We start from the raw sequence: 27590 nt of genomic DNA on the forward strand, positions 1-27590 counted from the left end.
TCTCTCTCTCTCTCTCTCTCTCTCTCTCTCTCTCTCTCTCTCTCTCTCTCTCTCTCTCTCTCTCTCTCTCTCTCTCTCTCTCTCTCTCTCTCTCATATGAAATCTTTGTTGTTTCAGTTATATTGAAAATCAATCATGATTCAATTTTCATTACTTTCTCCAATCTCGCACTATGTCACATCGAACATTATAGCGGGAACTTAATTGTTCGACAACTTTAAAAATCGGCCAAGTACTTGCTTCTTCTCTTACTTTTTTTTTTTTTAGATGGTTTCATAATTGAGGGGGGTACAAGTTGACTTATAACTGAAGTTAGGAAAAGTATTTTGGATATGGAATGGAGAATCATCTTTAGTAACAGTTTAGAATTATTGTAAATTATCATTCGGTCATTAGCGGCAGTTTGTTATTGTTGATTAAACGCCAAAAAAAAAAGAAAAAAAATTGTTTTCCTGCTTTCCTACGTATGTAGGATTTTATATAGATACGGTAAATAATATTTGTAATAACATATTTACTAAAAGCTTTTAATATCATTATTTATCACATTCATAATGCGCGTTTAATGCCTTCGTTTGTTTATTACGATTGAAGATGGAGCGTACAGTAAACGAATGGAAGGTTTCCGTTTCAGGCGGCGTCATAAAGAAAAACATTATATAAATGGCATTCATTTCATTTATTTGGAATTCCTAAGAAAAATTAAGTAAAACATTGGTAATAACAAAATCAGCATATAATCAATACTTGGTAAGATTGCTGTCGATGCAAAAACTAACCTATACACAGATGTGTAAATGCGTCTGTTTCTTCATTATGATCAGAGATAAACGTAAACAAAACATTGGTTGTCATTTTTTATCGTGCTTTTTGGTGTGTTTAGGAAACGCATGATATAAAATCGCCTTTAATATTTGTGCCTGTTTTAGTTTAGGGTAGTGTAGTACATGCATTAAGTGTTCTGTACATTAAAGGGTAGTTTGTTAACAGTACTACGTACAAGGGAAGGTTTTAAAAGTCTGAATATACATGTTAAATAAATACGTAAATATGGTGCCCCTACTTCGCGGATTTTCAGCTATCGCGGCCGGGTTTGGAACCTGTCTACCGCGATAAACGAGGGTTCACTGTATTGTTAGTGTTTTTAGAATTAAAAACATCGTGTTCTCTTACAATGTTATGAAGAACACATCTCTCTTTGATAATATTCCATAGCAAGATGAAGAGACATGTTAAAAGGACGATGGGATATCCTCCGTTTGTTGCTTCAAATTGCAAATGCACATTCAACATACCTTCTTACTCTCCTTAATTGATAATTGAATGCTCTTGTTTTTTGTTTTTTTCACTTGATTGATTTCCTCCATATGGCCGCACTGTTTTCATGCAAACCAAATCATCTTCTCACAAAAATTCAACAGGCATACATGGTTTCTGAAAACTGGGTAATAGTTTTGGTTGGGGTTGAGAAGGATTTTGGTCAAAATATCTCTAGAAACATGTACAAGTCTCAAGTTCCCGGGATAGTTTCCAGCCAGTTGGAATAGGGGACTTCCTCCTACTTAAGAATGAGTCTCCTATAGTAAAGGACAACGGTTCGTATTCATGTAGGAACAAATCACAAATCTATAAAGTAATTTGCATTTTTCCTATTATACAAACCTGAGTGTTTTACTCAAACATTCCTGCAAGCACCAACCCCCTAGTAAGTCCTTGGTTACCATCCAAGGGAGGTGTCAGTGAGGTAACGGAGGGTGGGGACCAGTTGACTCCCTTGTTTACACTTCGTTATAAGCTTTAACTGATGTATTCCAGCTTTGCTGCTATCCATTCTCCTACAGTAAAGGACTCGCGTTTTTATACTGTAGTTATGAAAAATATAAATTGCTTTCGAAAATTTTTATTTTGTTTTAGTTAAATGTCGTCATTATTTTAGACTTATTAGTGTGTCCTGCTACCAGTCAAGGATTTGATTTTATATATTTTATGCCATCTGTAGCAGATTGGTTTTTGTTTCTCTCTCCTCCAGTGACACTTTTATGAATATCACCAATAGAATTTCAGAACTTTCTGTATCTTGAACTGGACAGGACAGATCAATTTTATGTTATTAATGTGTAGATTATTGATTTTTGTTTTTCTTTTTTCCTTTAGGTCCTTGACACTTTCACACGCAGTATCCTTTTATGTAGACAGGAAGCTGACTATGATGAACTTTTATCATTACGAATCGTGTCCTTCATGATGGATAATCATGAAGAGATTATGCGTCCTCCACAAGATATGGCAGTTTTAGTGCATCGTAAGCTCACGCAATTGCAACGTAATCAGGTAAAGGAGCTTAGTTCTTACATTAGGATTATCATGAAAGATAGATTTAAGTATTTTTTTTTTTCATATTGCATATGGTTCCCCTTGTTAATTGGTATGTAGTCAGGTGAACAAACTTAATTATTACATTGGGAATGTATATATTTTGATTTTCAATAATGTGGTACCCCTGGCAGAAATTTGAATCCAAAAGCAAAGGTGTGTGTGAATGCAAATATCATCTCTCTTTATTCTTATAAAATTTACAGTCTGCAAGTGTGAAAAGTAGACATTTCAGCCTGTTTTTTCTTTTAGATAAAAATACTGTAACCCAAACACTTGTCAGGCCTCTACATTCTACATTTATATGGAGATCAAGTCCCATATAGTTACTGAGTTACTTGTTTCTGAAAGCTGTGTCACTCGAGCATATTTTCTGACATCTGTCAGCATCTTTCTGCCAATCCTTAGGGTCGCTTCACACTAGTAGTTTTGTCCGCTCGACTTAGAAATCAATGAAGATCAATAAGGTCTTTTACAGGCTGCCCCTCTAGCAGAATTCTCGTATGGAAGTGATTTAACAACCGCGTGTATTGCCAACCTGCTCAGCGCCAGACAGTTTAGAAAACATTTTAAGTCTTTGGAGCCTTTCAGACGGAAGTTTTTATTCTCCACTTAGCAGTCATGATTAATCTGAGCTATAAGTGGGGTGTTAGATCTCTTTGCTGTCTTTTTTTGCAATTTATTGCATATTTTCATATGCAGTATTGATCATTTGAAATTTTCTGCCAATTAGTTAGAACACCTTGACTTATGAGCATTTCGAGATACCTACGAGCAAGCCGCTGAGCAAATTTTTACATTTGAGATACGAGCATGCTTACAAATGCTGATGCTATGTGGCCGAGCACTTGAGAGTGCTCTAAGCTCACATCACTTGTTCATTTCATGTGATCGTCAACTTTAGTACATATCTCCCGTGTTGCCGTTGCGTTGTTTACGTGATTTTAATTGTATATAACTGAACATTCTTCATAATAAGTGATGGGTCCTAAGAAAGGGAGTGGCAACATTGGCAGTGAGAAGAAAAAACCCATGATGACGATAGAGGTGATGCATGAAATTATCGTGAAACGTGAGCGTGGTGTCCACGTGAGTGAGTTGGCAGGCCATTACGAGACGAGTACCTCGACGATATGTACAATCCTCATACAGTAAAAAAATGCAAATAAAAAATGTGAAGAAATAAATAAGAATAAAATGTTTTGGAAAATTAAGCTGTTAAGTTAATTTTAAGTTTGTTTTACACCATGTGTAAGGAACAGTAAATATGGTACTATCCAAGTCTCTCTCCCGTTGCCCGCTATCGTTTTTCTCGAAGGTAAGAACTCTGTAATAAAACCACATTTTATCGCAGATCACAGTAATTATTCATATCCTTTTCTGAGTGTATGTAAAGTATGCTTATACTGTACATTATAGCAATTAAAAAAAATTTTCCATCGTTATATCATTAATTTGAGCGTTTTTAAGAGGCCGGGAACGGATTAAATTTTTATCAGTTATTTTATATGGGAAAAATTGACTTGAGATCCGAGCAATTTGACATACAAGCCCGGTCCAGGAACGAATTATGGTCGTATGTCAAGGTATTACTGTATATAGATACTGTATTTAGAATCTTTAGAATTATCAACTAAGCATAATTTTTATGGGTACTTTTCATCTATTTAACCTAAAAAATAATTTATTTTTATATTCTATATTCAGTATCTACATTAGCACACTATAACCCTTTCCCCCCACTCAGCCTATAGAAACTGCTAGGCCACTCGTGCGAAGACATATCTTTTTGACATCCTAACGTGTGAAAATTTTCCCGTCGGGAAAAAGCCTCATGTGAAGCGAGCCTTACTCTAGTTACCTGATATTTAAATAAATTGTACTTGGTTGTCATCCTGCTTTAATCATTGAAGCCACCGTCTTTCTGACCTCTGATGAAAAGTTGAATTTTTTTTTCTGGTATTTGATGCCTAGTCATCCCAATAGGTGGTGCCATTAACCATATGCATAATTGTAACCAGTACAGTACTACATATCAACATCACGGACTATGCATGGACTGTCCTCACCATCTCTACTTAAAATAATTTAGTATTTGAAAATACTGGTGAATTGGTAGTAGAATTTGAGTAGGAGTAAAAAGCTGTTGTTTTCTGGGTTTAAATATGGATATTTGGCAATTTGTTTAGACAAACATATGGTAGAATATGTCGAGTCGAAAATACAACAAAGTGGCAGGTCGTATTAGGAGCTGTCACTGCTTAGTCACTTCACATGGTAACTTTAGGCTGTTATCTTAAGTAATGTAAATACAGGCCCCAGTAGGTTATAATGAGAACTGTAGTTAAGCCTGATGGTTGCCAAGAACATCTTGAATGAAGAATATTATGGGTGCTACTAACTCCTGAGTAAAGGGTTAGAGCAATTTTTTAAGATAAAGAAAAGGCAGTTGTTCGTACACCAATATGAACCCCTATCATGTATTTGGACAAGCTTTTGGACACCTCTTGTTATGACCAGATAGAAGACTTCTTCGGTTACATGATGTTAGAGTTTACGCTGCCACTCGGCTCTTGGTCGCGACAACAAACAGTCGTCTGTTACAGACCTATCTCCACTGCTATTGTGAACCTTCCCCTCTGTTCTTAGAATGAGTGTTAAACGTGCGTTTATGCAAACCTGCAGCGGTCTAGAAGGTGGCCCTTGTGACCCTTTCATGAGCCATGTGGAAATTGATCCCCATTCCTTGTGTGCTACGTGTAGATGGAAGAGATGTGAAACGGATTTGCCTTGTGATATTTGCAAGGAATGGTCATCCTCCCAATGGGAGAAGTATAGCAATTGTAGGAAGAAGAAAGCTAAACGGGATCATTCCTCACCAACAGCTTCGTCCTCGAAAGGAGGAAAGAAGCTGAAGCATACTTTTCTCCAGCCCTGAACTTGCTCTGTCTGATTGTTCATTATCTTTTTATACAGTCTGAAAACTTAACCTGATGTCCAAAACCAGTATAAAAAACTGGTCCGTGCTGGTTATAACTAGGCATATGGTTCATACTCCTACCTAGGCATTATCTATTGGGAGAAAATTTTTCAGTTTTTTTTTTTTTTTTGTTAAGAGTTCTGGGAAGCCGGTGCCTTTTGAGTATTAAAGGATGCTGACTACCAGGTGAGTATTCAAATGATAAATTTTATGAAAGTTCCAAGTTTCTATATTAATGCACTCTTAAATCCTTTATGTTTATCACCATGATGCCATCTGAGAAGTAACATAAAACTAAGCTTCAATTCATTCAACATTGCGTAGCCAGGATGTTGAAGGATGGAAGAGAAAGTTCTTTGGTGACACCATCTTTGCTTTTTTTAGTTTTCTCTTGACTTTTACCATCCTTGCTCATTTGAAAGGCAAAATTATTATAGTTTTAAAGTTTACAATGCACACATCTTTTCCTTTTTCGTTAGTGCTTTGTTTTTGTTAGATGTGAGTATTTGGCTGCCCACCCTATAGTGCTTGAATGTACCTTGTCATAAGATAGAGTACCACTACTGCCACATTACGATTGCTTCTCGTGTATTTTAAAAGTTTCAAAAGGTACTTCTTTAGGTATCCTGGTATGAAAACATATGCATGGGAATAGTTTTAGATTTTTATTAGATATGAGTATTTGGTAACCCACCCTATAGTGCTTGGATGTACTGTCATAAGATAGAGTACCGCTACTGCCACATTAAGATTGTTTCTCATGTATTTTAAGAGTTTCAAAAGATACTTCTTTAGGTATCCTGATATTTTATTTCATATGAAAACATATGGAACATAGTACAAGTAATGAATTTGCATGGTAATAGAACATAGATGATATATTTAGATGTTTTAGCAGTTTTTATCATTATTTGCTTCTAGATTTATTTGGTATATGTTTAAAAGAAAATTTTTTTAACTTGATAACTAAGTACTGAACAAATTGAAGTTACGGTGATTACATGAAATTGTGAGCTTAAACAGGAGCTCTTGATATGTTTGTAAAGGTGAAAGGACTTTGATGATGAAGTTCTATGAAGTTACCAGGTGGCTGGTTAGTTTTTGTTAATTGCTAAACGAAATAAATTAATAGATTTGATATTTCTAGAAAGTAATAGATAATAGCAATACACAAAAAATGCATAAAACACAAGAAATTGCATTAGTATCAACTGTGAGGAATACAGTTTTTTGTTTCTAAACAGTTTTTTTTTTTTATTAAAATGTCAGTTGAGACAGGTTCCGTTTAAGACTGTAATAGAAACTGCTATGAGCTATTATGGAAGCCCTTTTAGTTAGTCAAAATGATAAACCATTACCTTACATAGCTATATTTTTGCTCAAAGTGGGCAACCTTAAACAAAGAGCAAAAGAAGATCCTGTTACATTACCTTACATAGCTATATTTTTGCTCAAAGTGGGCAACCTTAAACAAAGAGCAAAAGAAGATCCTGTTACATTACCTTACATAGCTATATTTTTGCTCAAAGTGGGCAACCTTAAACAAAGAGCAAAAGAAGATCCTGTTACATTACCTTACATAGCTATATTTTTGCTCAAAGTGGGCATCTTAAAGAGCGAAAGAAGAACCTGTTACTGTAGGGGATGAGAGATTACCCTCAAGTAGGGTAAGAACCTCACTTCTCCATAGAGGTTAATGCTAATGGTACACCTGTGGTGTATTATAGGCATTACTAAGAAAGTTTTTGTTTCATCCATCTGGCTCCTGGTTTCACCCACATTTTAGCATTTTATTTCACATTTGTTCCTGCTTCTTTACTACTTCATAATACAACTGTAGGATTTCATTCCAGTTTTACCTTTAAATCTTTTGTACTTTGCCTCATTTACTTTCCTAATCTCTATTATGCAGTTTAGTCATTGTTAATTCCCCTCTTCACTTTTTTATGCAGTTCCAAATAACTAAAAGGTTCCAGTGCCAGGTTGTCAAACCACATTTCTCATTCTTGTGCTTGGACCGTGGAATACTTTATCTGATTTCAATGTGGTTTTTTAAGTGAATTTATTTTTATGATGTCTTGCCTATTTTGTTTTCTGGTGTGCTTATGTGCGGGTATTATGCTTAACATCAGCTTTTATATTATATTCCAATTGCTCACCGATTTCCGTAACTACATGTCCATTCAGCCCTCTTCGGCCTCTCTTGGTTAAGTATCTCCCATTTCCCAGTTATATTTGCACATGAACAAATTATCAATTGCCCCAAGGAGTAAAGGGGATGGTTTTTCCATTTCCTGAGAAACACCTTTCAATTACTACACACATTTTGTCATCGCAATTACTGTACACGATTTCAGATAGCGTAAACAGTCTTCCTTGGTTAGGTCTAGCTCCTTTATATGTATACATTACAGTACAGTACATTCTGAAAATGATGCATCACTCACTGCCTCTTAACTTCCAACTCTTCCCTCCGATCTTTTCCTACTCAGGTGTCCCAATTCCAAACTCTGTTATTCCAATTTTTTTTTATGCGAGATGAAGTTCTTTGTGTGAGCCCCTTGATTATCAAAATCTAGGCTTGCTGGTTTTGTTAAACTACGATAAATAAAATCTTTGTTTCGTTTAGGGTTTTGAATTGTAAAGAAAATTTTATCATCATTGCAGTTACAGTATCAAGAAAATAGTCATTAAAGAAATTGTTACCTTGATTTGTGATGTCATTTATTTTACGATGAAGGTAAAATACTAAAGGTAAAATACTAAAAATTAAAGATGACTTTTGTTTACAGTAAGTACAGTACCTTCTTACCTGGTGATAATTCCTAATAGGAAAGCCATTTTTTTTTGCGCGTTCTGTCCAATTTCTGCATATATATTGACTGGTTTGTTAACTGTTCGAACATACAAAGTTAACCCTTTTACCCCCAGGCTATTTGGAACTTTCCAACCCTCAAACCCCAGGGGTTATTTTTTTTCAAGCACATTTTGCAGTATATTTTATTTAAATTGCTCTAACAGCCTTAATATTCGTCATAGAGAGGTCAGGTTTGTCTCAATCTCTTGGAAAATGTCTGAAGTTTCTCAAAAAATTATCAAAAATATGAAAAAAAAAAAATGTAAATAGCAGTTTTTTGCAAGGACGTACCGGTACGTCCATGGGGGTAAAGGGATGAGTTTTGTGAAATGTACCAGTACGTCCTTTGGGGGTTAAAGGGTTAATTCCTTGAAATAAGGATCCTATACTTATCCCTTATTTGAATGCGCCTATCAGTTTTTCGGAAGATATCTGAATTTCTTCAAAGCAAAGCATTATGTTGTGAAAGACAGGGTTTGTTTTTACTAAAAGAAATATTCTATTTAAAAATGTATGCACACTTATAGTCCATTTCTTTTAGCGAGGCATATTTGCACCGATCGCAACGGTGCCCTTTTAGCTCGGAAAAGTTTCCCGATCGCTGATTGGTTGGACAAGATAATTCTAACCAATCAGCGATCAGGAAACTTTTCCGAGCTAAAAGGGCACTGTTGCGAGTCGGTGCAAATATGCCTCGCTAAAAGAAATGGACTGTACACCAATTGTGATGGAGTTGATTTTTTATTTGAGCATTTAGTGATTTATTGCTTTAAGCTTTATTGACAGTATTAGACTGAGTTTATTTTTACGTAAGCGCATAGTTGTAGATTGCTGTTAGCTTCGTTTAAGATCATCTAATCCTGTCGGCTTTACTAATTTAATATGTTCTCATTTTTCGAGAACCATTTTCACTTGAGACCTGTGGAAGGTTGTAAGCCTTCTATTTATTAATACTGTATTTCCTAATTTGACAGTGTTTTAGAACAGCTTGCTTCTTAAAAATCAAAATCAACTTTGGTTAAAATGGGCTTCAAGTAAATGCTTTTTTTTTTCAAGATATAGCTTTTTAATTGATGAGCTTTTACTTAATGGTTCTTTCATATTGGCAAAATATAATTTTTCTATTTGATCATCTTTGGACATTTATGAAATCATAATACTGTAATGAGTAATTTTCTTTATGAGTAGAAGTGACACTTGATTGTATGATAGCCGAAATTGGAACATTTATAACTGCTTTTTAGGGTTTTTTTCACAAAAATTTAATCAGTGCAGTCCTTACACGGGGCTAAGTCATTCTTTGCATATAATAGAACTATATGTACTCTATATTACCTAAGTGTGTAAGCTATTCTTTCTTGCTTTTTAAGTACATTAGTTAAATTAATTATACAATTTTCCGGACTTCTGGACCCTAGAATAATGTTAGAAAAGCAGTTGAAACCCATGAAAATTTCACTGCATTAAGCAAGTTATGGAATAGGTTGATAAATAAAATGTACCTGTTAGAATGAAATGCCTTCTCTGTAAAGCTTTGAGTAATAGAATTTGACTGGAGACTAACTTAACCTATTTGTACTGTATTATTTTTATTATTATTGTTATTATTATTATTATTATCATCATTATTTTTATTATCATCATCATCATCATTATTTTTATTATTATTACCTAAGCTACAACCCTAGTTGGAAAAGCGAGCTGGCTATTATTATTATTATTATCATCATTATCCTAATTATTTTTATTATCATCATCATCATCATTATTTTTATTATTATTATTATTATTACCTAAGCTACAACCCTAGTTGGAAAAGCGAGATGCTTTAAGCACAAGGGCTCCAACAGGAAAAAATAGCCCAGTGAGGAAAGGAAATAAATAAATGATATGAGAAAAAATTGATAAAATATTTTAAAAACATTAACATCAAAACAGATATTTCATATAACAACTATAAAAAGACTTGTCAGCCTGTTCAACATAAAAACATTTGCTGCAACTTGGAACTTTTGATTTCCTGTAATCAGATGGTCCAAGATCTCCCTCAATCTTGGAATAAGTATGGACACTGCCTGAAATTACCTGATCAGTAATTTTTTTTATTTTGGGAATTTTTTTTTTACTTGAATTTCATATAGTTGTTATTGCCATTGTATCTGGCTTCTTCCTTAAAGAAACCTTTAAAGACTGCCCCATACCCCCTCATGGGGGTACAGGGAGTTGTGGTGGCCCGGTGGTAGCATCCTTGCCTGGTGATTGCCAGACTGGGGTTCAAGTCCTGCTCAAACTCGTTAGTTCCTTTGGTCACTACAACCTCGCCATCCTTGTGAGCTAAGGATGGGGGGGGGGGGGGGTTTGGGTGAAGCCTTTAGGTCTTATCTGCTGAGTCATCAGCAGCCATTGCCTGGGCCTCCTTGGTCCTAGCTTGTGTGGAGAGGCGGTTTGGGCGCTGATCATATGTAATATGGTCAGTATCTAGGGCATTGTCTTGCTTGCAATGTCACTGTTCCTTGCCTCTGCCATTCATGAGTGGCCTTTAAACGTACCGACTATCGCTTGTCAATTGCAAAAACTTGATAAATATTAAACTTTAATCGCTTTTTTTCTTATTCCGTATATAGAAATCTTGATGTGGAAATTGGTTGTTGCACATTATCACCAAGATTTGTAATTTTTGTTATTTAGGGAATATTTTTAACTTGAATGTCAGATAGTTGTAACTGCTATTGTATCTGGCGAGTTCCTTAAAGTAACCTCCAAAGACCCCTCTACCCCCACACACTTGCCTACTATCGCTCGTCAATTACAAAAACTTACTGAATTCTCAATTTAAATAACTTTTTATTCCGTACATGTTTTGAAATCTTGATGTGGAAAAGGCAAATATGACATGAAAAGCAAATTGCCAAAAAGTCCATGTACATGTATGTGTACATTCGTAATCCAGATTTTCTTTTTATTGTATATTCAGCAGTCATCATCATCTCCTTGTCTATTGACTAAAGGGCCTCGGTTAGATTTCGCCAGTCGCCTCTATCTTGAGCTTTTAAATTAATACTTCTCCATTTGTTATCTCTTACTTCACGCTTCATAGTCCTCATCCGTGTAGGCCTGGGTCTTACAACTCTTCTTGTGCCTTGTGGAGCCCCGTTGAAAGTTTGGTGAACTAATCTCTCTTGGCTATCTTGATAAGCCATTGTAAAAACATTTACATCTTAGTTCAACTTTAGGTGTTTCTCCCATCTATTTTGGCAATGAATATGTTTTTCAAATCTCTAATTCATAAAATTATCCATCCAAAGAGAAAGTAAGGTCAGTTCTTGTTGCTTAGGGACTTAGACTACACAGATTCTCGTGTTTGTACGAATATTACTCCAACTAATGTGTGTCATATCGGCTTCACCATTCACCAATTCATACTGCTGCCATTGATGGTTACAGTTTATTATAGTGTCACTTAATTTGTACCATAAAGGAAGTGAGCTAATTGGTAATACGAAATGGGTACCACAGCTTTAACATTTTACACACTGGACAACAGGATTTTTTTACTACCTATTTGTGTACAGTACATACCGGTAATTTGCATACTAAATGTTATGTAAACTTGTCAAAGGGAGAGTTTTTATCTCTACGTTCGATGCATGATATGTTTACCTTACTGTATTCCTTAGTTATATATGAACTATTTATACAGTAAAATGACCAAATTAAGTGGCAGGATATACAGTTTAAGGAATATCATCAACAACAATTTTTAGTATAACTGGTCAATAAAATGAAGAGTTTTAATTTTAAATATTTAACTTAGCCGGTGAATATATAATAGCTGCTGCTCCAGCGGCTCGACAGAAAACACACAAAAACTCGCGAGCGATCGCTATGAAGGTTGCTGGTGTGCCCACCAGCGCCAACTATCGGCCAGATACCGAATATACATGTAAACAGACCCAATTTTTTCTCTGTCGGCCTTAACGACAAGACGTATCAATACTCGCTGTATAACCTGGAGTTTTCTCAACATATTTGGTGAAGTACTTCCTTTTGGTTTGAGCTTTCGCAGTGCAGGTGTTTTATCTTCAACTTAAATCTTGAACTCGTTTTTGGATAGATTTAATTTTTGATGACTTTGGATTGTTTTTTGGACTTTCTTTGACTTTTAAATGGCCGACCCTTCCCTTAGTACGGAAGTGTGTTTTAGGCTTTTAGCAATTATCTTATCACGTTATAAATTAATTATAGATTTTCCTCTATATATTTTATATCTCAACCGCCTTTATTAGGCCTCTTTGATTAGCTTTCCATTTATAATAAACATCAAGATATTTTTTTATGATTTGTTTATATGCGACCTTTCCTGAGAGTAGGCGGTCCTAACTTGGAAACCGAAGTTAAACAACGTTGAGCCCTTTCAATCGTAAATAACTTTTACAGAGCAAATGATTTAAAACTTATTAAATGAATATTTTTTTAGTAGATATTTTTTGAAAGATTTTCTTTGAATAGTCTTTGTACTGTTTCAAAGATGAACTAACGTTTAGTTTATTCATGCTACACAGTTTGCGCTCTATCGTTACGATAGAGAGAGAGAGTATCACGGTTTCACTTTGCAGAAAGAGTAAATCGATTCTGACGTTTTGTTCATTCTTCTTTCAAAGCTTAAATGTTTTAAATACTATTTTAAAGGAACTTTTTAATTGAAAAACCTTTCAGTTTTTTCCTTTGGTCAAATAACCTGTTTATTGACGAAAGGTAAGTGGGCTCTTCTCTTCGTGCGAAATCAAGAGAGAGAGAGAGAGAGAGATAGAGACGGAGAGAGAGAGAGGAGAGAGAACGTTCCGATCTTTATTCTCGTCCCAAGCGAGTAACGTTGTTCTCGAGTCAGCTTTTTACTCTCGTCCGTAGTCTCTGTACGGGGAGAAAGGATAAAACGTTTTTAGTTTTTATTCTCGTCCCAAGGCACTGTACGGTGAGAGATTGAAAACGTAGTTTTGAATGAACTAGTGTTTAGTCTCCTTCCCAGCCACTGATCTTTTTATCTTAAATTATGTTTACTGTTTTTTTGCTTGTATTAATGTGCTTACATTATACGACTGATTTCGCAATTATAACCTTTTGATGAGGGTAGAATTGCGTGCTTCAGGTAGAAATCAGTTTTATTCATACCTATTGTGAATTGTTAAAAAATTCGATTTCAGTGAAATAAGTGCAAAACAGAAAATCGTAGTGATAAAGTGATATTGCGCAAAGTGTTATCAGTGTTGCGACCGAGGGTTCGTCTGTTCGTGCCTGTCGTTCGCCTAGTCCGAGACCTCTTGCAAGCTCCCAAGCCCAGGGGAGAAGTAATGTCGTATGACTTATGGGTTCGAGAGGCCTTGATCAGCGAACAGACGTTCCCTCTATGGTATCAGGCGTATCTCACCAAGATCGCCCCTACCATAAGACGAGAGAGACGATTTTCTCCTCGTCATCCGAAGGCTTTTCGCATAAGAAACCGTGGAACAAGGTTTCGAGGCCCTTTAAGCGAAAGTCAGTCCTTTCAGGACAGGTCCAGCGTCCTGGTTTTAACTATTAGGACAGCTCTGACCCTATGCAGTCATCGGAAGACTGCTCGCCGCCTAAACAAAAGCGTAACACAGGCTCCGAGAGTCTTTTTGTAGGCAAGGTTTTGCAGTCACAGACGTTACCCTCGTCTCTTACCGCAACCATTCCCGTTGATCCTAAATGGGTTGTACGGCAAGACATGCAGAATAAGCTTGCCTCTCTTATGGAAGACTATTCTGCCGATAAGGTTCACGTTGATCCTAGCCGTTTATCTCATCGAGATCCTGGCCTTCAGCTGCCCAAACGAACCTTTGTGCGTCCTGTTGACGTTGGCGTAGCTAAGTCACGTCAGTCACGATATATAGAGCCTCACTCGATGCGGTCACGTGTTGACTTTCAGCCACATTTGGACGTTAGGCCGCTTCCTAATGCTCCTGTTGACGTTCAGGACGTTCGCCAACCAGCGGAGTTGACTTGTTTTGACGCTTAGCGTCAACTACCGCAGTCTAGAGTTGTTTTGACTGCTCAGACTAGGCAGTCAAAACAGTCTCGAGTGGACGCCGAGCGTCCTCCCGCACCTGTTGTTGTTGACAGTTCACAGACTGTTAAGCAGTTACATGACGTTGCGTCCTGGTCCGCTACTAATGCACCAGTGCGTGTGGACTCTGCTTGTAAAGCATTGCCACCACGGTAGGTCTCTCCCTTGCTTGAGACTCGGCTATTGTCGGACAAGGTTCCTTCAGATGAGGAAGTTGCTGTTCCCCCTCCTACTGATATTCCCTTGAGGACTCTGTCAGACGGAGAGGAGCCTAAAGCTGCTTAGCCCTCTATGGACTTTAAATAAATCATGCTGATTTTTAAGGATCTTTGTCCGGATCTTTTTGTAACTGCTGCTCCTCGTTCGCCTAAACGTCAGAGTTTACACTAGGCCTAGCTACTTCGAAGCCGTTGTTTTATAAGCTAGTGCTCTCTCGCTCTTCTAAGAGAGCTTTACGTTTGCTAGGCGACTGGTTTATCACCAGGAGGAGTTTGGGGGAGACAGCCTTTGCTTTCCCTACTTTTAAGCTGGCTTATAGAGCGAGAGTCTGATATGACACGAGAGAAGTTCTCGGCTTGGGAGTTCCTGCCTCTGCCCAGATAGACTTCTCAAACCTCATACTCTCTCCCTGGCGCCTGGCCATGAGACGCTCCAAGATTTTATGGTCGACTTCAGAGCTATTTTCGAGCGTTTGAAGTTTTGCTGTACAATTATGTCATGCATAAACAAGGCTTTCAGGGATGGCTCCAATGATCTGACAGCCACGTTCTCTGCAGGAACAAGTTCCTCAGGGATGGCTCCAATGATCTGGCAGCCATGTTCACTGCAGGGGTACGTAAGAGGCAAGTGCGCTCAATGTGTTCATTGTCAAGACAAACTTCACGATGAAGTCTACCAGGCTGTCTTGACAGCATTAATGGAAGGCGACTGGATGGTCTCTCTCGACCTTCAGGAGGCATATGTAGGTACATGAAAAGACACATTTCACATGTACCAGTATTGTCATGATTATTATTATTATATGTATCATTTACTGCATTATCATGATTACCATTATTGTACGTACTATTAACTGTATTATGTACATTCAACCATTATTTCAGATGTTGCATATCATCAGATTAATTCCTGTAATGTTATTGATATGATATGGCAACATTAAGTCAGCATTGGCAACACTTATCTGTTGTGTTGCCATGATGCAGTCTGTTCGTCTTCGTCCCCTTAGCTGATAAGTTATCTTTCCTCGTGTCCCACGTATCTTATGTATTTACTCTAATAGACATTGAGAACCTACTTTTCTAAGTTGTATCCTTGCCCCACCAATTAAGGTTAAGGAAGTTATCAAAACGTACAGCATACTTCCACATTCCTATACACCCGGATTCCCAACCGTTTCTGAGGTTTGTTTACAGGAATGTGGGGTACCAGTTTCGAGCCCTGTGCTTTGGCCTCAGTCCTGCTCCTCTCGTGTTTACGAGGCTCATGAGGAATGTGGCAAAATCCCTCCATCTATCGGGGATCTGAGCCTCCCTGTACTTGGACGACTGGCTTCTCAGAGCATCGTCCAGTCTTCGCTGTCTGCAGGATCTACATTGGACGTTGAGTCTGGCCAGGGAGTTGGGACTTTTGGTCAACCTAAAAGTCCCAACTGATCCCATCCCAGATTATTCTATATTTGGGGATGGAGATTCGCAGTCCAGTTTTTTTTTTTTTTTCGGGCTTTTCCGTCTGCCACCGAATAGAACAAGCCCTGCTCGAAGTCCAACTAATGCTGAAAAGAAAAAGTTTGTTCAGTCAGGAGTTGGAACAGTCTCGTAGGGACTCTCTCATCCCTGGAGCAGTTTGTCTCACTAGGGAGACTACACCTTCTGCCTCTCCGGTTCCATCTAGCCTCTCACTGGAACTAGGACAAGACGTTAGAGACGGTATCATTCCCAGTCTCCGAACCAGTAAAGGCATGCCTGAAATGGTGGGACAGCAATATCAGTCTGAGAGAGGGACTATCCCTAGCAGTCAAGAACCCAAACCACGTGTTGTTCTCAGACGCGTCGGATTTGGGTTGGGGTGCGACCCTGGACGGTCGGGAATGCTCGGGTCTGTGGACCTCAAGTCAGAAGAGCATGCACATCAACGGCAAGGAGCTATTAGCAGTCCACTTGGCCTTGATGATATTCGAAAGCTTCTTCGAAACTAAGTGGTAGAGGTCAACTCAGACAACACCACAACTTTGGCGTACATCTCCAAGCAAGGAGGCACACACTCCTTCACGCTGCTCGAGATCGCAAGGGACCTTCTCTTATGGTCAAGAAATCGAGGCATCTCCCTGTTGACGAAATTCATCCAGGGGGACTTGAACGTCTTGGCAGACTGTCTCAGTCGGAGGGGTCAGGTGATACCCACGGAATGGACCCTCCACAAGGACGTGGACAAGAGTCTTTGGGCTACTTGGGGTCAACCCACCATAGACCTCTTTGCCTCCTCGTTGACCAAAAGGTTACCAATCTATTGCTCTCCAGTCCTAGATACAGAAGCAATCCACATAGACGTGTTTCTACTGGATTGGTCTCATCTGGACTTATATGCATTCCCACCATTCAAGATAGTCAACAAGGTACTGCAGAAGTTCGCCTCTCACGAAGGGACAAGGTTGACGTTGGTTGCTACCCTCTGGCCCACGAGAGTGGTTCACCGAGGTACTTCAATGGCTGGTAGACTTTCCAAGAAGTCTTCCTCTAAGGGTAGATCTGTTACGTCAGCCCCACGTAAAGAATGTCCATCAAAGCCTCCCCGCTCTTCGTCTGACTTCCTTCAGACTATCGAAAGACTCTCAAGAGCTCGAGGCTTTTCGAAGGAGGCAGCCAGTGCGATTGCAAGAGCGAGGAGAGCTTCTACCATTAGAGTATACCAGTCGAAGTGGGAAGTTTTGAGACTGGTGCAAGTCAGCATCTGTGTCCTCGTCCAGTACATCTGTAGCCCAAATCGCAGATTTTCTTTTACATCTGAGAAAGGTTCGCTCCCTTTCAGCTCCCACGATTAAGGGCTACAGGAGCATGTTGGCTTCGGTCTTTCGACATAGAGGCTTAGATCTTTCCAACAATAAAGATCTCCAAGATCTCCTTAAGTCTTTTGAGACCTCTAAGGAACGTCGTTTGGCAACTCGTGGATGGAACTTAGACGTAGTCCTAAGGTTCCTCATGTCAGACAGGTTTGAGCCATTACATTCAGCCTCCCTGAAGGATCTCACCCTCAAGACACTTTTCCTAGTGTGCTTGGCTTCGGCTAAAAGGGTCAGTGAACTTCATGCCTTCAGTAAGAACATCGGTTTTTTCTACAGAAAAAGCCACTTGTTCACTTCAACTTGGTTTCCTGGCCAAAAATGAACTGCCTTCTCGTCCTTTGCCTAAATCTTTTGATATTCCTTGCTTATCAGAGATCGTAGGCAACGAACTGGAAAGAGTATTATGTCCTGTTAGAGCTCTTAAATTTTATTTAGCTCGTACTAAGTCATTACGAGGTAAATCTGAGGCATTATGGTGCTCAGTTAAGAAACCATCATTGCCTATGTCAAAGAATGCTTTGTCATATTTTATCAGATTTCTTTTTAATACGAGAAGCTCATTCTCACTTGAATGAGAAAGACCGATGTTTGCTTAAGGTTAAGACGCACGAAGTTAGAGCTATAGCAACCTCCGTGGCCTTCAAGCAAAATAAATCTCTGCAAAGTATTATGGACGCGACTTTTTGGAGAAGCAAGTCAGTGTTCGCGTCATTTTACTTAAAAGATGTCCAGACTCTTTACGAGGACTGCTACACACTGGGTCCATTCGTTGCAGCAAGTGCAGTAGTGGGTGAGGGTTCTACCACTACATTACCCTAATTCCAATATCCTTTTTAATCTGTCTCTTGAAATGTTTTTTAATATTGTTTTTTGGGTTGTACGGAAGGCTAAGAAACCTTTCGCATCCTGGTTGATTTGGCGGGTGGTCAAAGTCATTTCTTGAGAGCGCCCAGATTAGGGGTTTGATGAGGTCCTGTTGTATGGGTTGCAGCCCTTAATACTTCAGCTCCTGGGAGTCTTTCAGCATCCTAAGAGGATCGCTGGGCTTCGTGAGGAAGACAGACTAATAAGGCAGAGTAACCGTCTAAGTCAACTTCCTTACCAGGTACCTTTATATATTTGGGTTTTGTTATGATATAACTGTCAAAAACTCTAAGCATATACGCTGTAAACTTAATTAACTCTGGTCTCTACCCACCACCATGGGTGTGAATCAGCTATTATATATTCACTGGTTAAGTTAAATATTTAAAAATGATATTTTAATTATAAAATAAATTTTTGAATATACTTACCCGGTGAATATATAAATTAAAGGCCCCCCCTTCCTCCCCGATAGAGACCCAGCGGGATGAGAAAAATTGGGTCTGTTTACATGTATATTCGGTATCTGGCCGATAGTTGGCGCTGGTGGGCACACCCGCAACCTTCATAGCGATCGCTCGCGAGTTTTTGTGTGTGTTTTCTGTCGAGCCGCTGGAGCAGCAGCTATTATATATTCACCAGGTAAGTATATTCAAAAATTTATTTTATAATTAAAATATCATATTTCCAAAAAAACAATTGATGCTTATTCCATAGACATATCTTCCATGGACTCAAGATTGTAATTTTTGAGAATCTACCTCCAATGAATTACAAGGATTGACTTGACCTGAAACAGTAATATATATTTTTTTTTGTTAGAACATTTTTCAAGTTTTTTTTCTTATGAATAGGTAGCACTGATTGACTGTTATAACTATTCAAGAGCCTTCCAAAGGAACTTGGCTAATATTGTATATTTGTACACGGATACAAACTTCCGAGTCATTTAATGGGGTTACTTTTAGTTTTGTTTCTTACGGCCCTACACTTGTCCAAGCATCTAGTCTCGCTACACTCCTGGCCATGTTGGTGGTCGGATGTACAGCACCAACCTTCATTCCTATGATCAGACAATCACATCACCTGCTCGTCACTCTTACTTTTGCTTGTATTTGTGTCTGTGTCATGACATTATTTGTCACTTGCATTTGAATTATTTGTGATTTAGTGGGTGCCTTTCGACTAAGGCGACCTCTATGCATTCTTGTCTGGGCCTCAGTCATTTATCAAAGGTCCTCCCTCAGCCACCCATTCTTTAACCAGAAAATTGTTGCGACTAGACGCTGTGAGACAAGCGTAACTCATCATGCACACTACACCCAGCAGCATAGCATGACAAAATCTTCTTCTTCTTCTTCCCATTAAATGACTCTGGTTTGTATAGCTAGGAAAAATACAAATTATATAAAATCTATAGTATCTGTATGCTATTATATAAGCTATTATTTGAAACGATATATGCATTGGTTATTTGGTAAACCATTTTTTTTTTTTAGTGGACGACTATCATTTCAAATGAGGATGATAATATTTTCGTGTGAGCTTAGAATTTTCTATAAAGCTTAATTTGTTGATATTGTGCGGGCTTCCTTTTGATGCCTTGCCATTGTTTAATGTTTTTAATATTTGTTTAAAGTATTCTGTCTTTCACGTAGCTTTTTGTATAGTATTAGATGTGCATTGGGCAAGGGTTTACTTTGTTTCTGTATGCCAGCAAGTTGCCACTGTACTTTTTCATTCAAATTGACTTGATTCACTCAGATTTATAACTGTAGAAGTAGCACTTGGTAGCTATGATGCTTTGCATTTAAATGTCCTTGTAGTTGCTGTTGGTGGCAGTGGAGCTTTGCATATTGAAAATGTATTGTAATTGCTTTTTGGGTGGACAGCAGCATGCCTTTGTGTTCCTTTGCAGATTGTGTACGATTCCACCCTGTGGGACAGGAGTATGACACTCACTTATTGCCAGCAGGTCTCCCAGGAACAGTACGAACGACAGCGCTTGACGGGCTCGCAGCAGTTTTTAGTACAACTCTTAGATCAAATCCTAATGAATGATAAGCTGACCAATAAGGAAAAGAGAAAAAAATTGAAAGAGGTATGTTTACTGTAATTTGTGTAATAACCTTCACAGTATTAGTTTCAGTGGGAAAATGGGGAATAAGTGTTATGTTAGTTTTCCATCTCGAAAATCTTTGCTCAGCGTAAATAAAACATCTGTACCGTAAATCGGGAATAATCATACAAAATTTTTCTTATGCACACACAAACCTATCATTCTTTAAAATATGTTCTTCAGCGTTGCTGGAAAAACCGGTAATTAACGACAAGTGGTTGGCGTAAGCGAGTAGCCTAGCTCACTCTCCTGTCAAATATTCTTCTCATTTGTCTTGAGCCACAACTCCCTAATTTAAGCCTGTTTAATTTTTCTATATCTTTCTACAGTTGGATTTTTTGTGCTGGCTTCATCTACAATCATTTGAAAGGTGGTTGGTGCAATAGCTACATTGCCAAATGACTGTTGGTCCACATTCTCTTATCTCTTTGTAGGGGCCATTTGACCTGTTCAGTGGCAGGGTTTTTTTTTTTTTTACCTAAAAACCCTCCATCATCATCCCTGGCAACGTCCTATCTGATACCGAAAAAGCCCTAGAAATCTGTTATATCCCCATTGAGATTGTAGGCCACTGAAGCTTCTGCATATTCGCCCCAGGTTCAGTCTCCGGGGGAGTACATGCCAGGAGCCTGGAGAACTCTTGATCTATATAGGGTGAACATTTCTGGGTTGGCAACGTTTAGTTGCTCTGGAGAATGCTGCACTCTTAACACTCGCTAAAAGCTTCCTGTTGCAGTATGAGTTTGACCTAAAAACAACGGGCCTTCTTTCGATCTCTCAGATTGACCTTCTATAACCTTACAGGAGGAGCTGATAGCTTTGACTACTTTGCCGCTACTGCCTGGACTCTCGCCTAATGTTTGATATAAATTCAATTCAATCCCCAGAATCTGTGACTCAAAGGCTCAAAAGTGGCCCCCGTGTCTGTGACCTCAAGGTCCATGGTACCCCTAGTCATCCTTGTGCCTGTGCCCCAAAGCCATTGTCTGTGTTCCCAGTGGCAGTGATAATGCCTACTGATCCTCCCAGGTATTATGGTTCGTGGATTGTGCCTGAGAAACTTTTTGCTTCTTTTCACCGTAGGAGTGCCATATTGATGGTCGCTCAAACCTTGACTCCTCTACACACACACAATCTGTGAAGAAGCTTGGTAAGGTGAAAAATTGTGTAGTACATTCATCGTTCTGTTCTCCCTCGATACTGGTACTGCTGCTTCTCAAGGAGTCCAGAAAGGCTGATCGCAAGAATTCCTATGGAGCTCTTAACAATCTCGCCATTTTCCTGAGAGGTTGAGGGCTCCTGGCTGGTTCTCTACCCTATATACAAAACTGATTTTCATTTATTTCTTTATAGTCGTAACCTCGAGTTTAACAACTCTCCATTGGCTTAGTATTGAAGGACCTTGATTGCCCTTCTTCACCTTTTCCTACTTGGATGGTAGAGTACTGCCCCCTAATTTTTTGTCAGGGTTACTTTGGTAGACCGGATGGATAAGATGGCACCTCTCGATAACGACATTGCTCGCAGCCAGCAGTAATGAGCTCAGTTTCTAACTGCCATCAACAGAGAGAAGGATATAGGATATCTCTTTTGTTTCTGCTTTGATCAATGCCAAAGATCAGTCTCTCTTCAATGTTTATTGATGCTGATCGTCCGACTGAAGGGCATAGACCTCTCTTCCTGGTGGGGGTTGTCTATGCTCATGAGGAGCTTCCAGCAGTCTTGCCCACCCTGGAACCTGAAGCCCCCAGAGTGGTATATGACCTGCGTTCTTAAGTCTCTTATGCTTGCTCCATTATAAATTTTTAAAGTTCAGTGAAGAGAGAAGGCAAGTTGCATGGTCTTTGATGTTAGAAAGAGGTTTCTTTTTAGTCTTGTGGCCAGAATCTGTCGACCCTCAACCCTATATTTGAGACCTCCATCCCCTCTATAGACAAAGGGTTTGGTGGTAATCGAGAGGAGATGCTTTTCTGTCCCATAACAGCACTGCTTTGCTATTTAAACTCAACATTTTAGGCCTGGGTATCAAAGACTTCCTTAGCACTGGTAGAACCTAGAAAGAGATGTCAAAGAACACTTTCTCTTTCTGGCTTTGAGAGCTGATCAAACAGGCATACGCCTCGACCGATGAGTGGCTTAAAGGTACCAGGTTGGGGTGAGAACTTGCAAATATTGCAGTATTGCTCCCACCTTGGCCTTTCAAAGGAATCTTGTAGTCAGTCAGGTGATGAATGTAGGAGTTTCGAAATGTAAAATATTCTCTGCCTTTACTCAAGGGATATGTCCACAATTCTTCCATCCTTGTTCTTAGCTGCTCAAGTAGTTGTGCAGTCAGCCCAGTTCTCCAATGGAACAGGAAAAGCCTCTTATCTAAGGTAACATATGCAGTATTATTCTGAAATGAAAAGTCAAATGACTGGTCCCTCTAATTCTTCTTTCCATCCCCATCCTCGAGGAGGAAGCGGTCGTACCATTACATGCTGGTAAACTACATTTCTGGGACACCATTCTTTTTAGAACTAGTTTCCCTCTGCTGAGAGGATGGTAGAATTAATACAAAACCCATTGGTCATCATTTGCCAGGTATTCCACTCAGGAGAAAAATTACTTCATTAACTGAATACCAGGTTCATAAAAAAGTACTAGCCTAAGGGCTATCAGCTTACTCATTCCTCTGATTGGCTGACAGTAGATGGCTGGAGTCATCTCCCTTGCTCTGTCATGGGACTAGGGAGGCAAGACATATTTCTGGGAAGAAAAAAACCGAGTTTTGTTCTTGGTGACTTCATCCCACCAATAAGCGAGTGTCCTTATTTTAAAATTTTTTCCCCATGCACCTTGGTGCTGAAGGGCCTCTCAGGCCTCAGCTCAGGTCCATATGGCCAAAATAAATCAACGAGTTTCATGTTTTGTTGAACATTTGGTGCTACAAATACTGCAATGGTTGTATAGTTATAATCTCAAGTTACATCAATAACTGGTATCTGCATGCTATAACAAGCAAAAACTTTTGGCATGCTGGTGGCCCAGAAGAGGTCTTGTCCATGCTGAAGTCCACTGTGCTGTCTTTCTTTATACAGTTGTATCTTTTTGAACAATTAATGGGCCACATTAGCAAATTAACCCTTTTACCCCCAAAGGACATACTGGTACGTTTCACAAAACCCATCCCTTTACCCCCATGGACGTACCGGTACGTCCTTGCCAAATATGCTATAAATTTTTTTTTTCATATTTTTGATAATTTTTTTTTTAAATTCAGGCATTTTCCAAGAGAATGAGACCAACCTGACTTCTCTATGACAAAAATTAAGGCTGTTAGAGCAATTTAAAAAAATATACTGCAAAATGTGCTGGGAAAAAAATAACCCCTTGGGGGTTAAGGGTTGGAAATTTCTAAAGAGCCTGGGGGTAAAAGGGTTAACCTTTCATAACACCACTGTAAACTCCTACCATTGCTAGTACAAAATTGATTTCAAAAATTAAATTTTCTTATTGTAAAGAATATAAAAAAATGAAATAAAATTTTATTTCTCATCAAAATTAAACTGTGATGTATGGATCGGAGTTGTGGGGAATGAAAGTGATGGAGAGACAGAAATTGAATGTGTTTGAGATGAAGTGTCTGAGGAGTATGGCTGGTGTATCTCGTAGATAGGGTCAGGAACGAGGTGGTGAGGGTGAGAACGGGTGTAAGAAATGAGTTAGCGGCTAGAGTGGATATGAATGTGTTGAGGTGGTTTGGCCATGTTGAGAGAATGGAGAATGGCTGTCTGCTAAAGAAGGTGATGAATGCAAGAGTTGATGGGAGAAGTACAAGAGGAAGGCCAAGGTTTGGGTGGATGGATGGTGTGAAGAAAGCTCTGGGTGATAGGAGGATAGATGTGAGAGAGGCAAGAGAGCGTGCTAGAAATAGGAATGAATGGCGAGCGATTGTGACGCAGTTCCGGTAGGCCCTGCTGCTTCCTCCGGTGCCTTAGATGACCGCGGAGGTAGCAGCAGTAGGGGACTCAGCAGTATGAAGCTTCATCTGTGGTCTGTGGTGGAAATGTGGGAGGTTGGGCTGTGGCACCCTAGCAGTACCAGCTGAACTCGGCTGAGTCCCTGGTTAGGCTGGAGGAACATAGAGAGTAGAGGTCCCCTTTTTTGTTTTGTTCTTGTTGATGTCGGCTACCCCCCAAAATTGGGGGAAGTGCCTTTGGTATATGGATGGATCAAAATTTAAAAAAAATGACGAAACATGAGGTGACTTATTGTGCTGGCAATTTTACTATTGCAATCTGTTAATTACTTATTCAAATGTTTTAAAATCAGACTAGTTGTTTACTAGGGTTTCTAAGATATATTTAGTATCTGAAATATTAAATCTTTACTCTTTGAAGTAACATGAAATAACAAAGATTAGTAATACTGTATTACTATTGGTGCTTAGTAATGTTGTGAAACTTTCAATGCAAACATTTGAATACAGATTTATGCACCTAGGTAATGTTAAATTGAGGTTCAATTGTTGAAAAAACTCACTATCGTGCACAATATTAGAGTATACATTTGCAAACCCAGGCAAATTTCATAACTTACCTTTGAGAAATAGAAAGTCGGCTACTTTGAGGCAGCTTTTAGTTCCAATATCTTTGTATACTAGATATCATCGATATAATGATTAAGGTAGCCACATTTAATGAGAAGCCTAATTGTTGTTGTTCCAGATGCAAAAGCACTCCACTCAGAATTTTCAATAATTCATCAAGTCAAAGCTAATATTTTCAAGTATTCAGTGTAAAAATTGTTTTAGTTCATAGAAAGTTTTGTGCTTTCTGTGTGAATTATATATAAGAATTTTTGGTAAAAAGATAGTCAAATATGTGATAAGGGGCTGTTACTTTGATAGTTACATATACATTAGTTTTATTAAAATATATAAAATGTAGTCAATTTTATTTTTTAGTTGATAAAATAATTATACTGAAGCTTTTGTATCAAACACTGATATTCATTTATTTCTTTATAGTTCAAGTCACTTTATCCAGAAGTATATAAAGAACGGTTTCCTCAAGAAATACAGAAGTCAGAAAACCGAAGCATCAGATTTAAGAATCTCATGAAGTTTTCTTCCTTTACTTCGCTTAGAAGACGACGAACGTTGCGGTTGTAGGACATGACTTGAGTGCAGAATCTGCATTTGATGAGTACACTGCCTCTTGTAATATTGGTACATATTTCCTTACTGTTCTGTAACTCTCCTTGTTTATAGTACATATTTCATATTTCCTTACTGTCCTGTAGCTCTCTAGCATATGATGCAAACAAAACAGTTCCTTTTACAATCTAAAAAAATCTATTAATATATGCAAATTTATGTTGGGCGAGTGTATCCATACAAGTGTTTTTTATACTATAGACCATTTCTTCTCAAGACTGGTAAAATCATTTTAAAGGAAGCACCTGGAATATACCTGCATTTAACTATGATTCTCAACCTAAATGGAGTGATTAATTTTGTTGGAAATATCAATTTTTATTACAGTATATGGTTAGTAATGGGATTTCAGAATACTTCTTTAGTACTATTGATTTCTGTAGGATGTTTGTAACGCTAATGGTGTTTCAAGAATATTAAATTCATTTATTGATTGTTACTGAGTGAGAAGGTTATCAAACACTTATATACTACACACAAATTTTTTTTCAGTAGTATTGCTCTTAAATTTTCACTGAAACTTCTTAGCTGTCATAGTTCATAATTGGGAAACTGATGTAATAGACATACTGGAATTCATTTCGTATTGGACAGTTTTACATGTTTTTTGTTACAAATGTGTAGTGTAAGTGGAATGTTGGCGATAGCGAATGTCTTCATTGTGTTTTATTTTTTTTTTTTTTTTTTGGGGGGGGGGGTGTTTGCCATGCCAGGCTAGTGTTTATAGTTACATGGATATACTCAGCATAACATATGACTGGGGAGAATAATTACAAATCTTTGATGGGGTATAAAAGAACATTTAGAGTTATGAGTTATCATTCATAAAGGAGCATTTTTTGTATTCATTGTTACTTTACAGTATGTTTTATTGACATATATTTTTGTATATATTTGAAAAATATTACCAGATAGTTTGTCACTGAAAAAAATGATTTATCAATATATAATCTATGTAATGAAATAAAAGGACAGAAGGTACACAAGTGAATTATTATTTTAGCGGATTAAAGGTTTAAGTAGGACGTGTTCAAGGGATGTCTCAGTTTTGACAAATGTAATAACAGAACTGTGAATAAATTTTCCTTGATATATTGTGCCATGGTGTACAGTACTAAGAATTAGATTATATGGAAATTATCTACTTTTTATTTTATTCGCTGTCCTGTGATTTATTACTTTAATCATGTCTTGTAAGTACTTGTTACATCCTCCTTTTCTGTCAGTATTTTCCTCAAAGAATTTGTGCAATACACAATTTGCTTGTGGATGTTTTCTTACTTGTCTGTGTAATATGCTAAAGTTATATATATTTATGATTATGAAAATTAAAAATCAAAATATAATTTTGGGAGATTTAACTTATCCTACTTCACAGTTATCAATATTTTAGTGAAAATATTGATAAGAAAAAAATTTAGATAAGGCTACTAGATTGAAAATATTAAGGCCCAAACAACTAACCCCTTCCTCTAAATATCAAATTGACAGTCGCCCCTTCCTCTAAATATCAAATTGATAGTCGCCCCTCCAGTGATTCGGAGTCCTAACTAGGTCAAACTGTTTTCCATCACTGCATAATGCTCGAACTTATGGCTCAAAAAGTTGGAAAGGAGGGATCCATACATATAGGGGGGAAAAGCTAACCGCTAGCCCATCCCCTTATCTATCAATCTTAGAGGGAGGAGAGAACATCTTCACTCCAAACATATAACAATATATCTCAAATAAAATCTTGTTACAGAAAAAATTGTAAATAAAATTGTGGGTTATTACCTTTGACAGATGACTGCTGGTGAGGGTCTTCGACTTTTTGTCTATTTGCTTTCTCACTTCATGCTTTCTTCTCCTTTCTTGGGGGTAGTTCTTCAACTCTGCTTGGGTTCTGGTTTGAGCCAGAGTCAATTATTTTATATTTTGTTTACATACACAACAACCACCCTATTGGGGATCGGGTGCCAAGCTAACCTGAAATAAAAAGTCAAATCATGATAAAAATTACCAGGAAAAATTAGCTACTAGACAATAATATAAAGAATACATAAATTGAA

General features: G+C 38.0%; 2 protein-coding genes across 5 annotated transcripts in view; one reads left to right on the forward strand and one right to left on the reverse strand.

The window, feature by feature from the left end:
• Nucleotides 1-26927, forward strand: part of LOC137651175 (DEP domain-containing protein 1A-like) — an 87895-nt gene extending 60968 nt beyond the window's left edge. For 3 of the 4 annotated variants that reach the window (XM_068384318.1, XM_068384321.1, XM_068384319.1), the window contains exons 11-13: nucleotides 2155-2331; nucleotides 20139-20321; nucleotides 25351-26927. In XM_068384318.1, coding sequence (XP_068240419.1) covers nucleotides 2155-2331; nucleotides 20139-20321; nucleotides 25351-25494 — 504 coding nt within the window. In that variant the 3' untranslated portion in view covers nucleotides 25495-26927. The remainder of the gene's footprint in view (nucleotides 1-2154; nucleotides 2332-20138; nucleotides 20322-25350) is intronic. The other variant, XM_068384320.1, reaches the window with a different exon arrangement.
• LOC137651176 (uncharacterized) overlaps nucleotides 25600-27590 on the reverse strand; it is an 80850-nt gene continuing 78859 nt past the window's right edge. Inside the window, exons 7-8 of the transcript XR_011046058.1 lie at nucleotides 27316-27507; nucleotides 25600-25629 (exon numbers count right to left, since the gene is read on the reverse strand). The gene's annotated coding sequence lies outside the window, so the exon portion shown is untranslated. The remainder of the gene's footprint in view (nucleotides 25630-27315; nucleotides 27508-27590) is intronic.

This window comes from Palaemon carinicauda, chromosome 12, assembly GCF_036898095.1.
Source record: "Palaemon carinicauda isolate YSFRI2023 chromosome 12, ASM3689809v2, whole genome shotgun sequence".
Classification (NCBI taxonomy): Eukaryota; Metazoa; Arthropoda; class Malacostraca; order Decapoda; family Palaemonidae; genus Palaemon; species Palaemon carinicauda.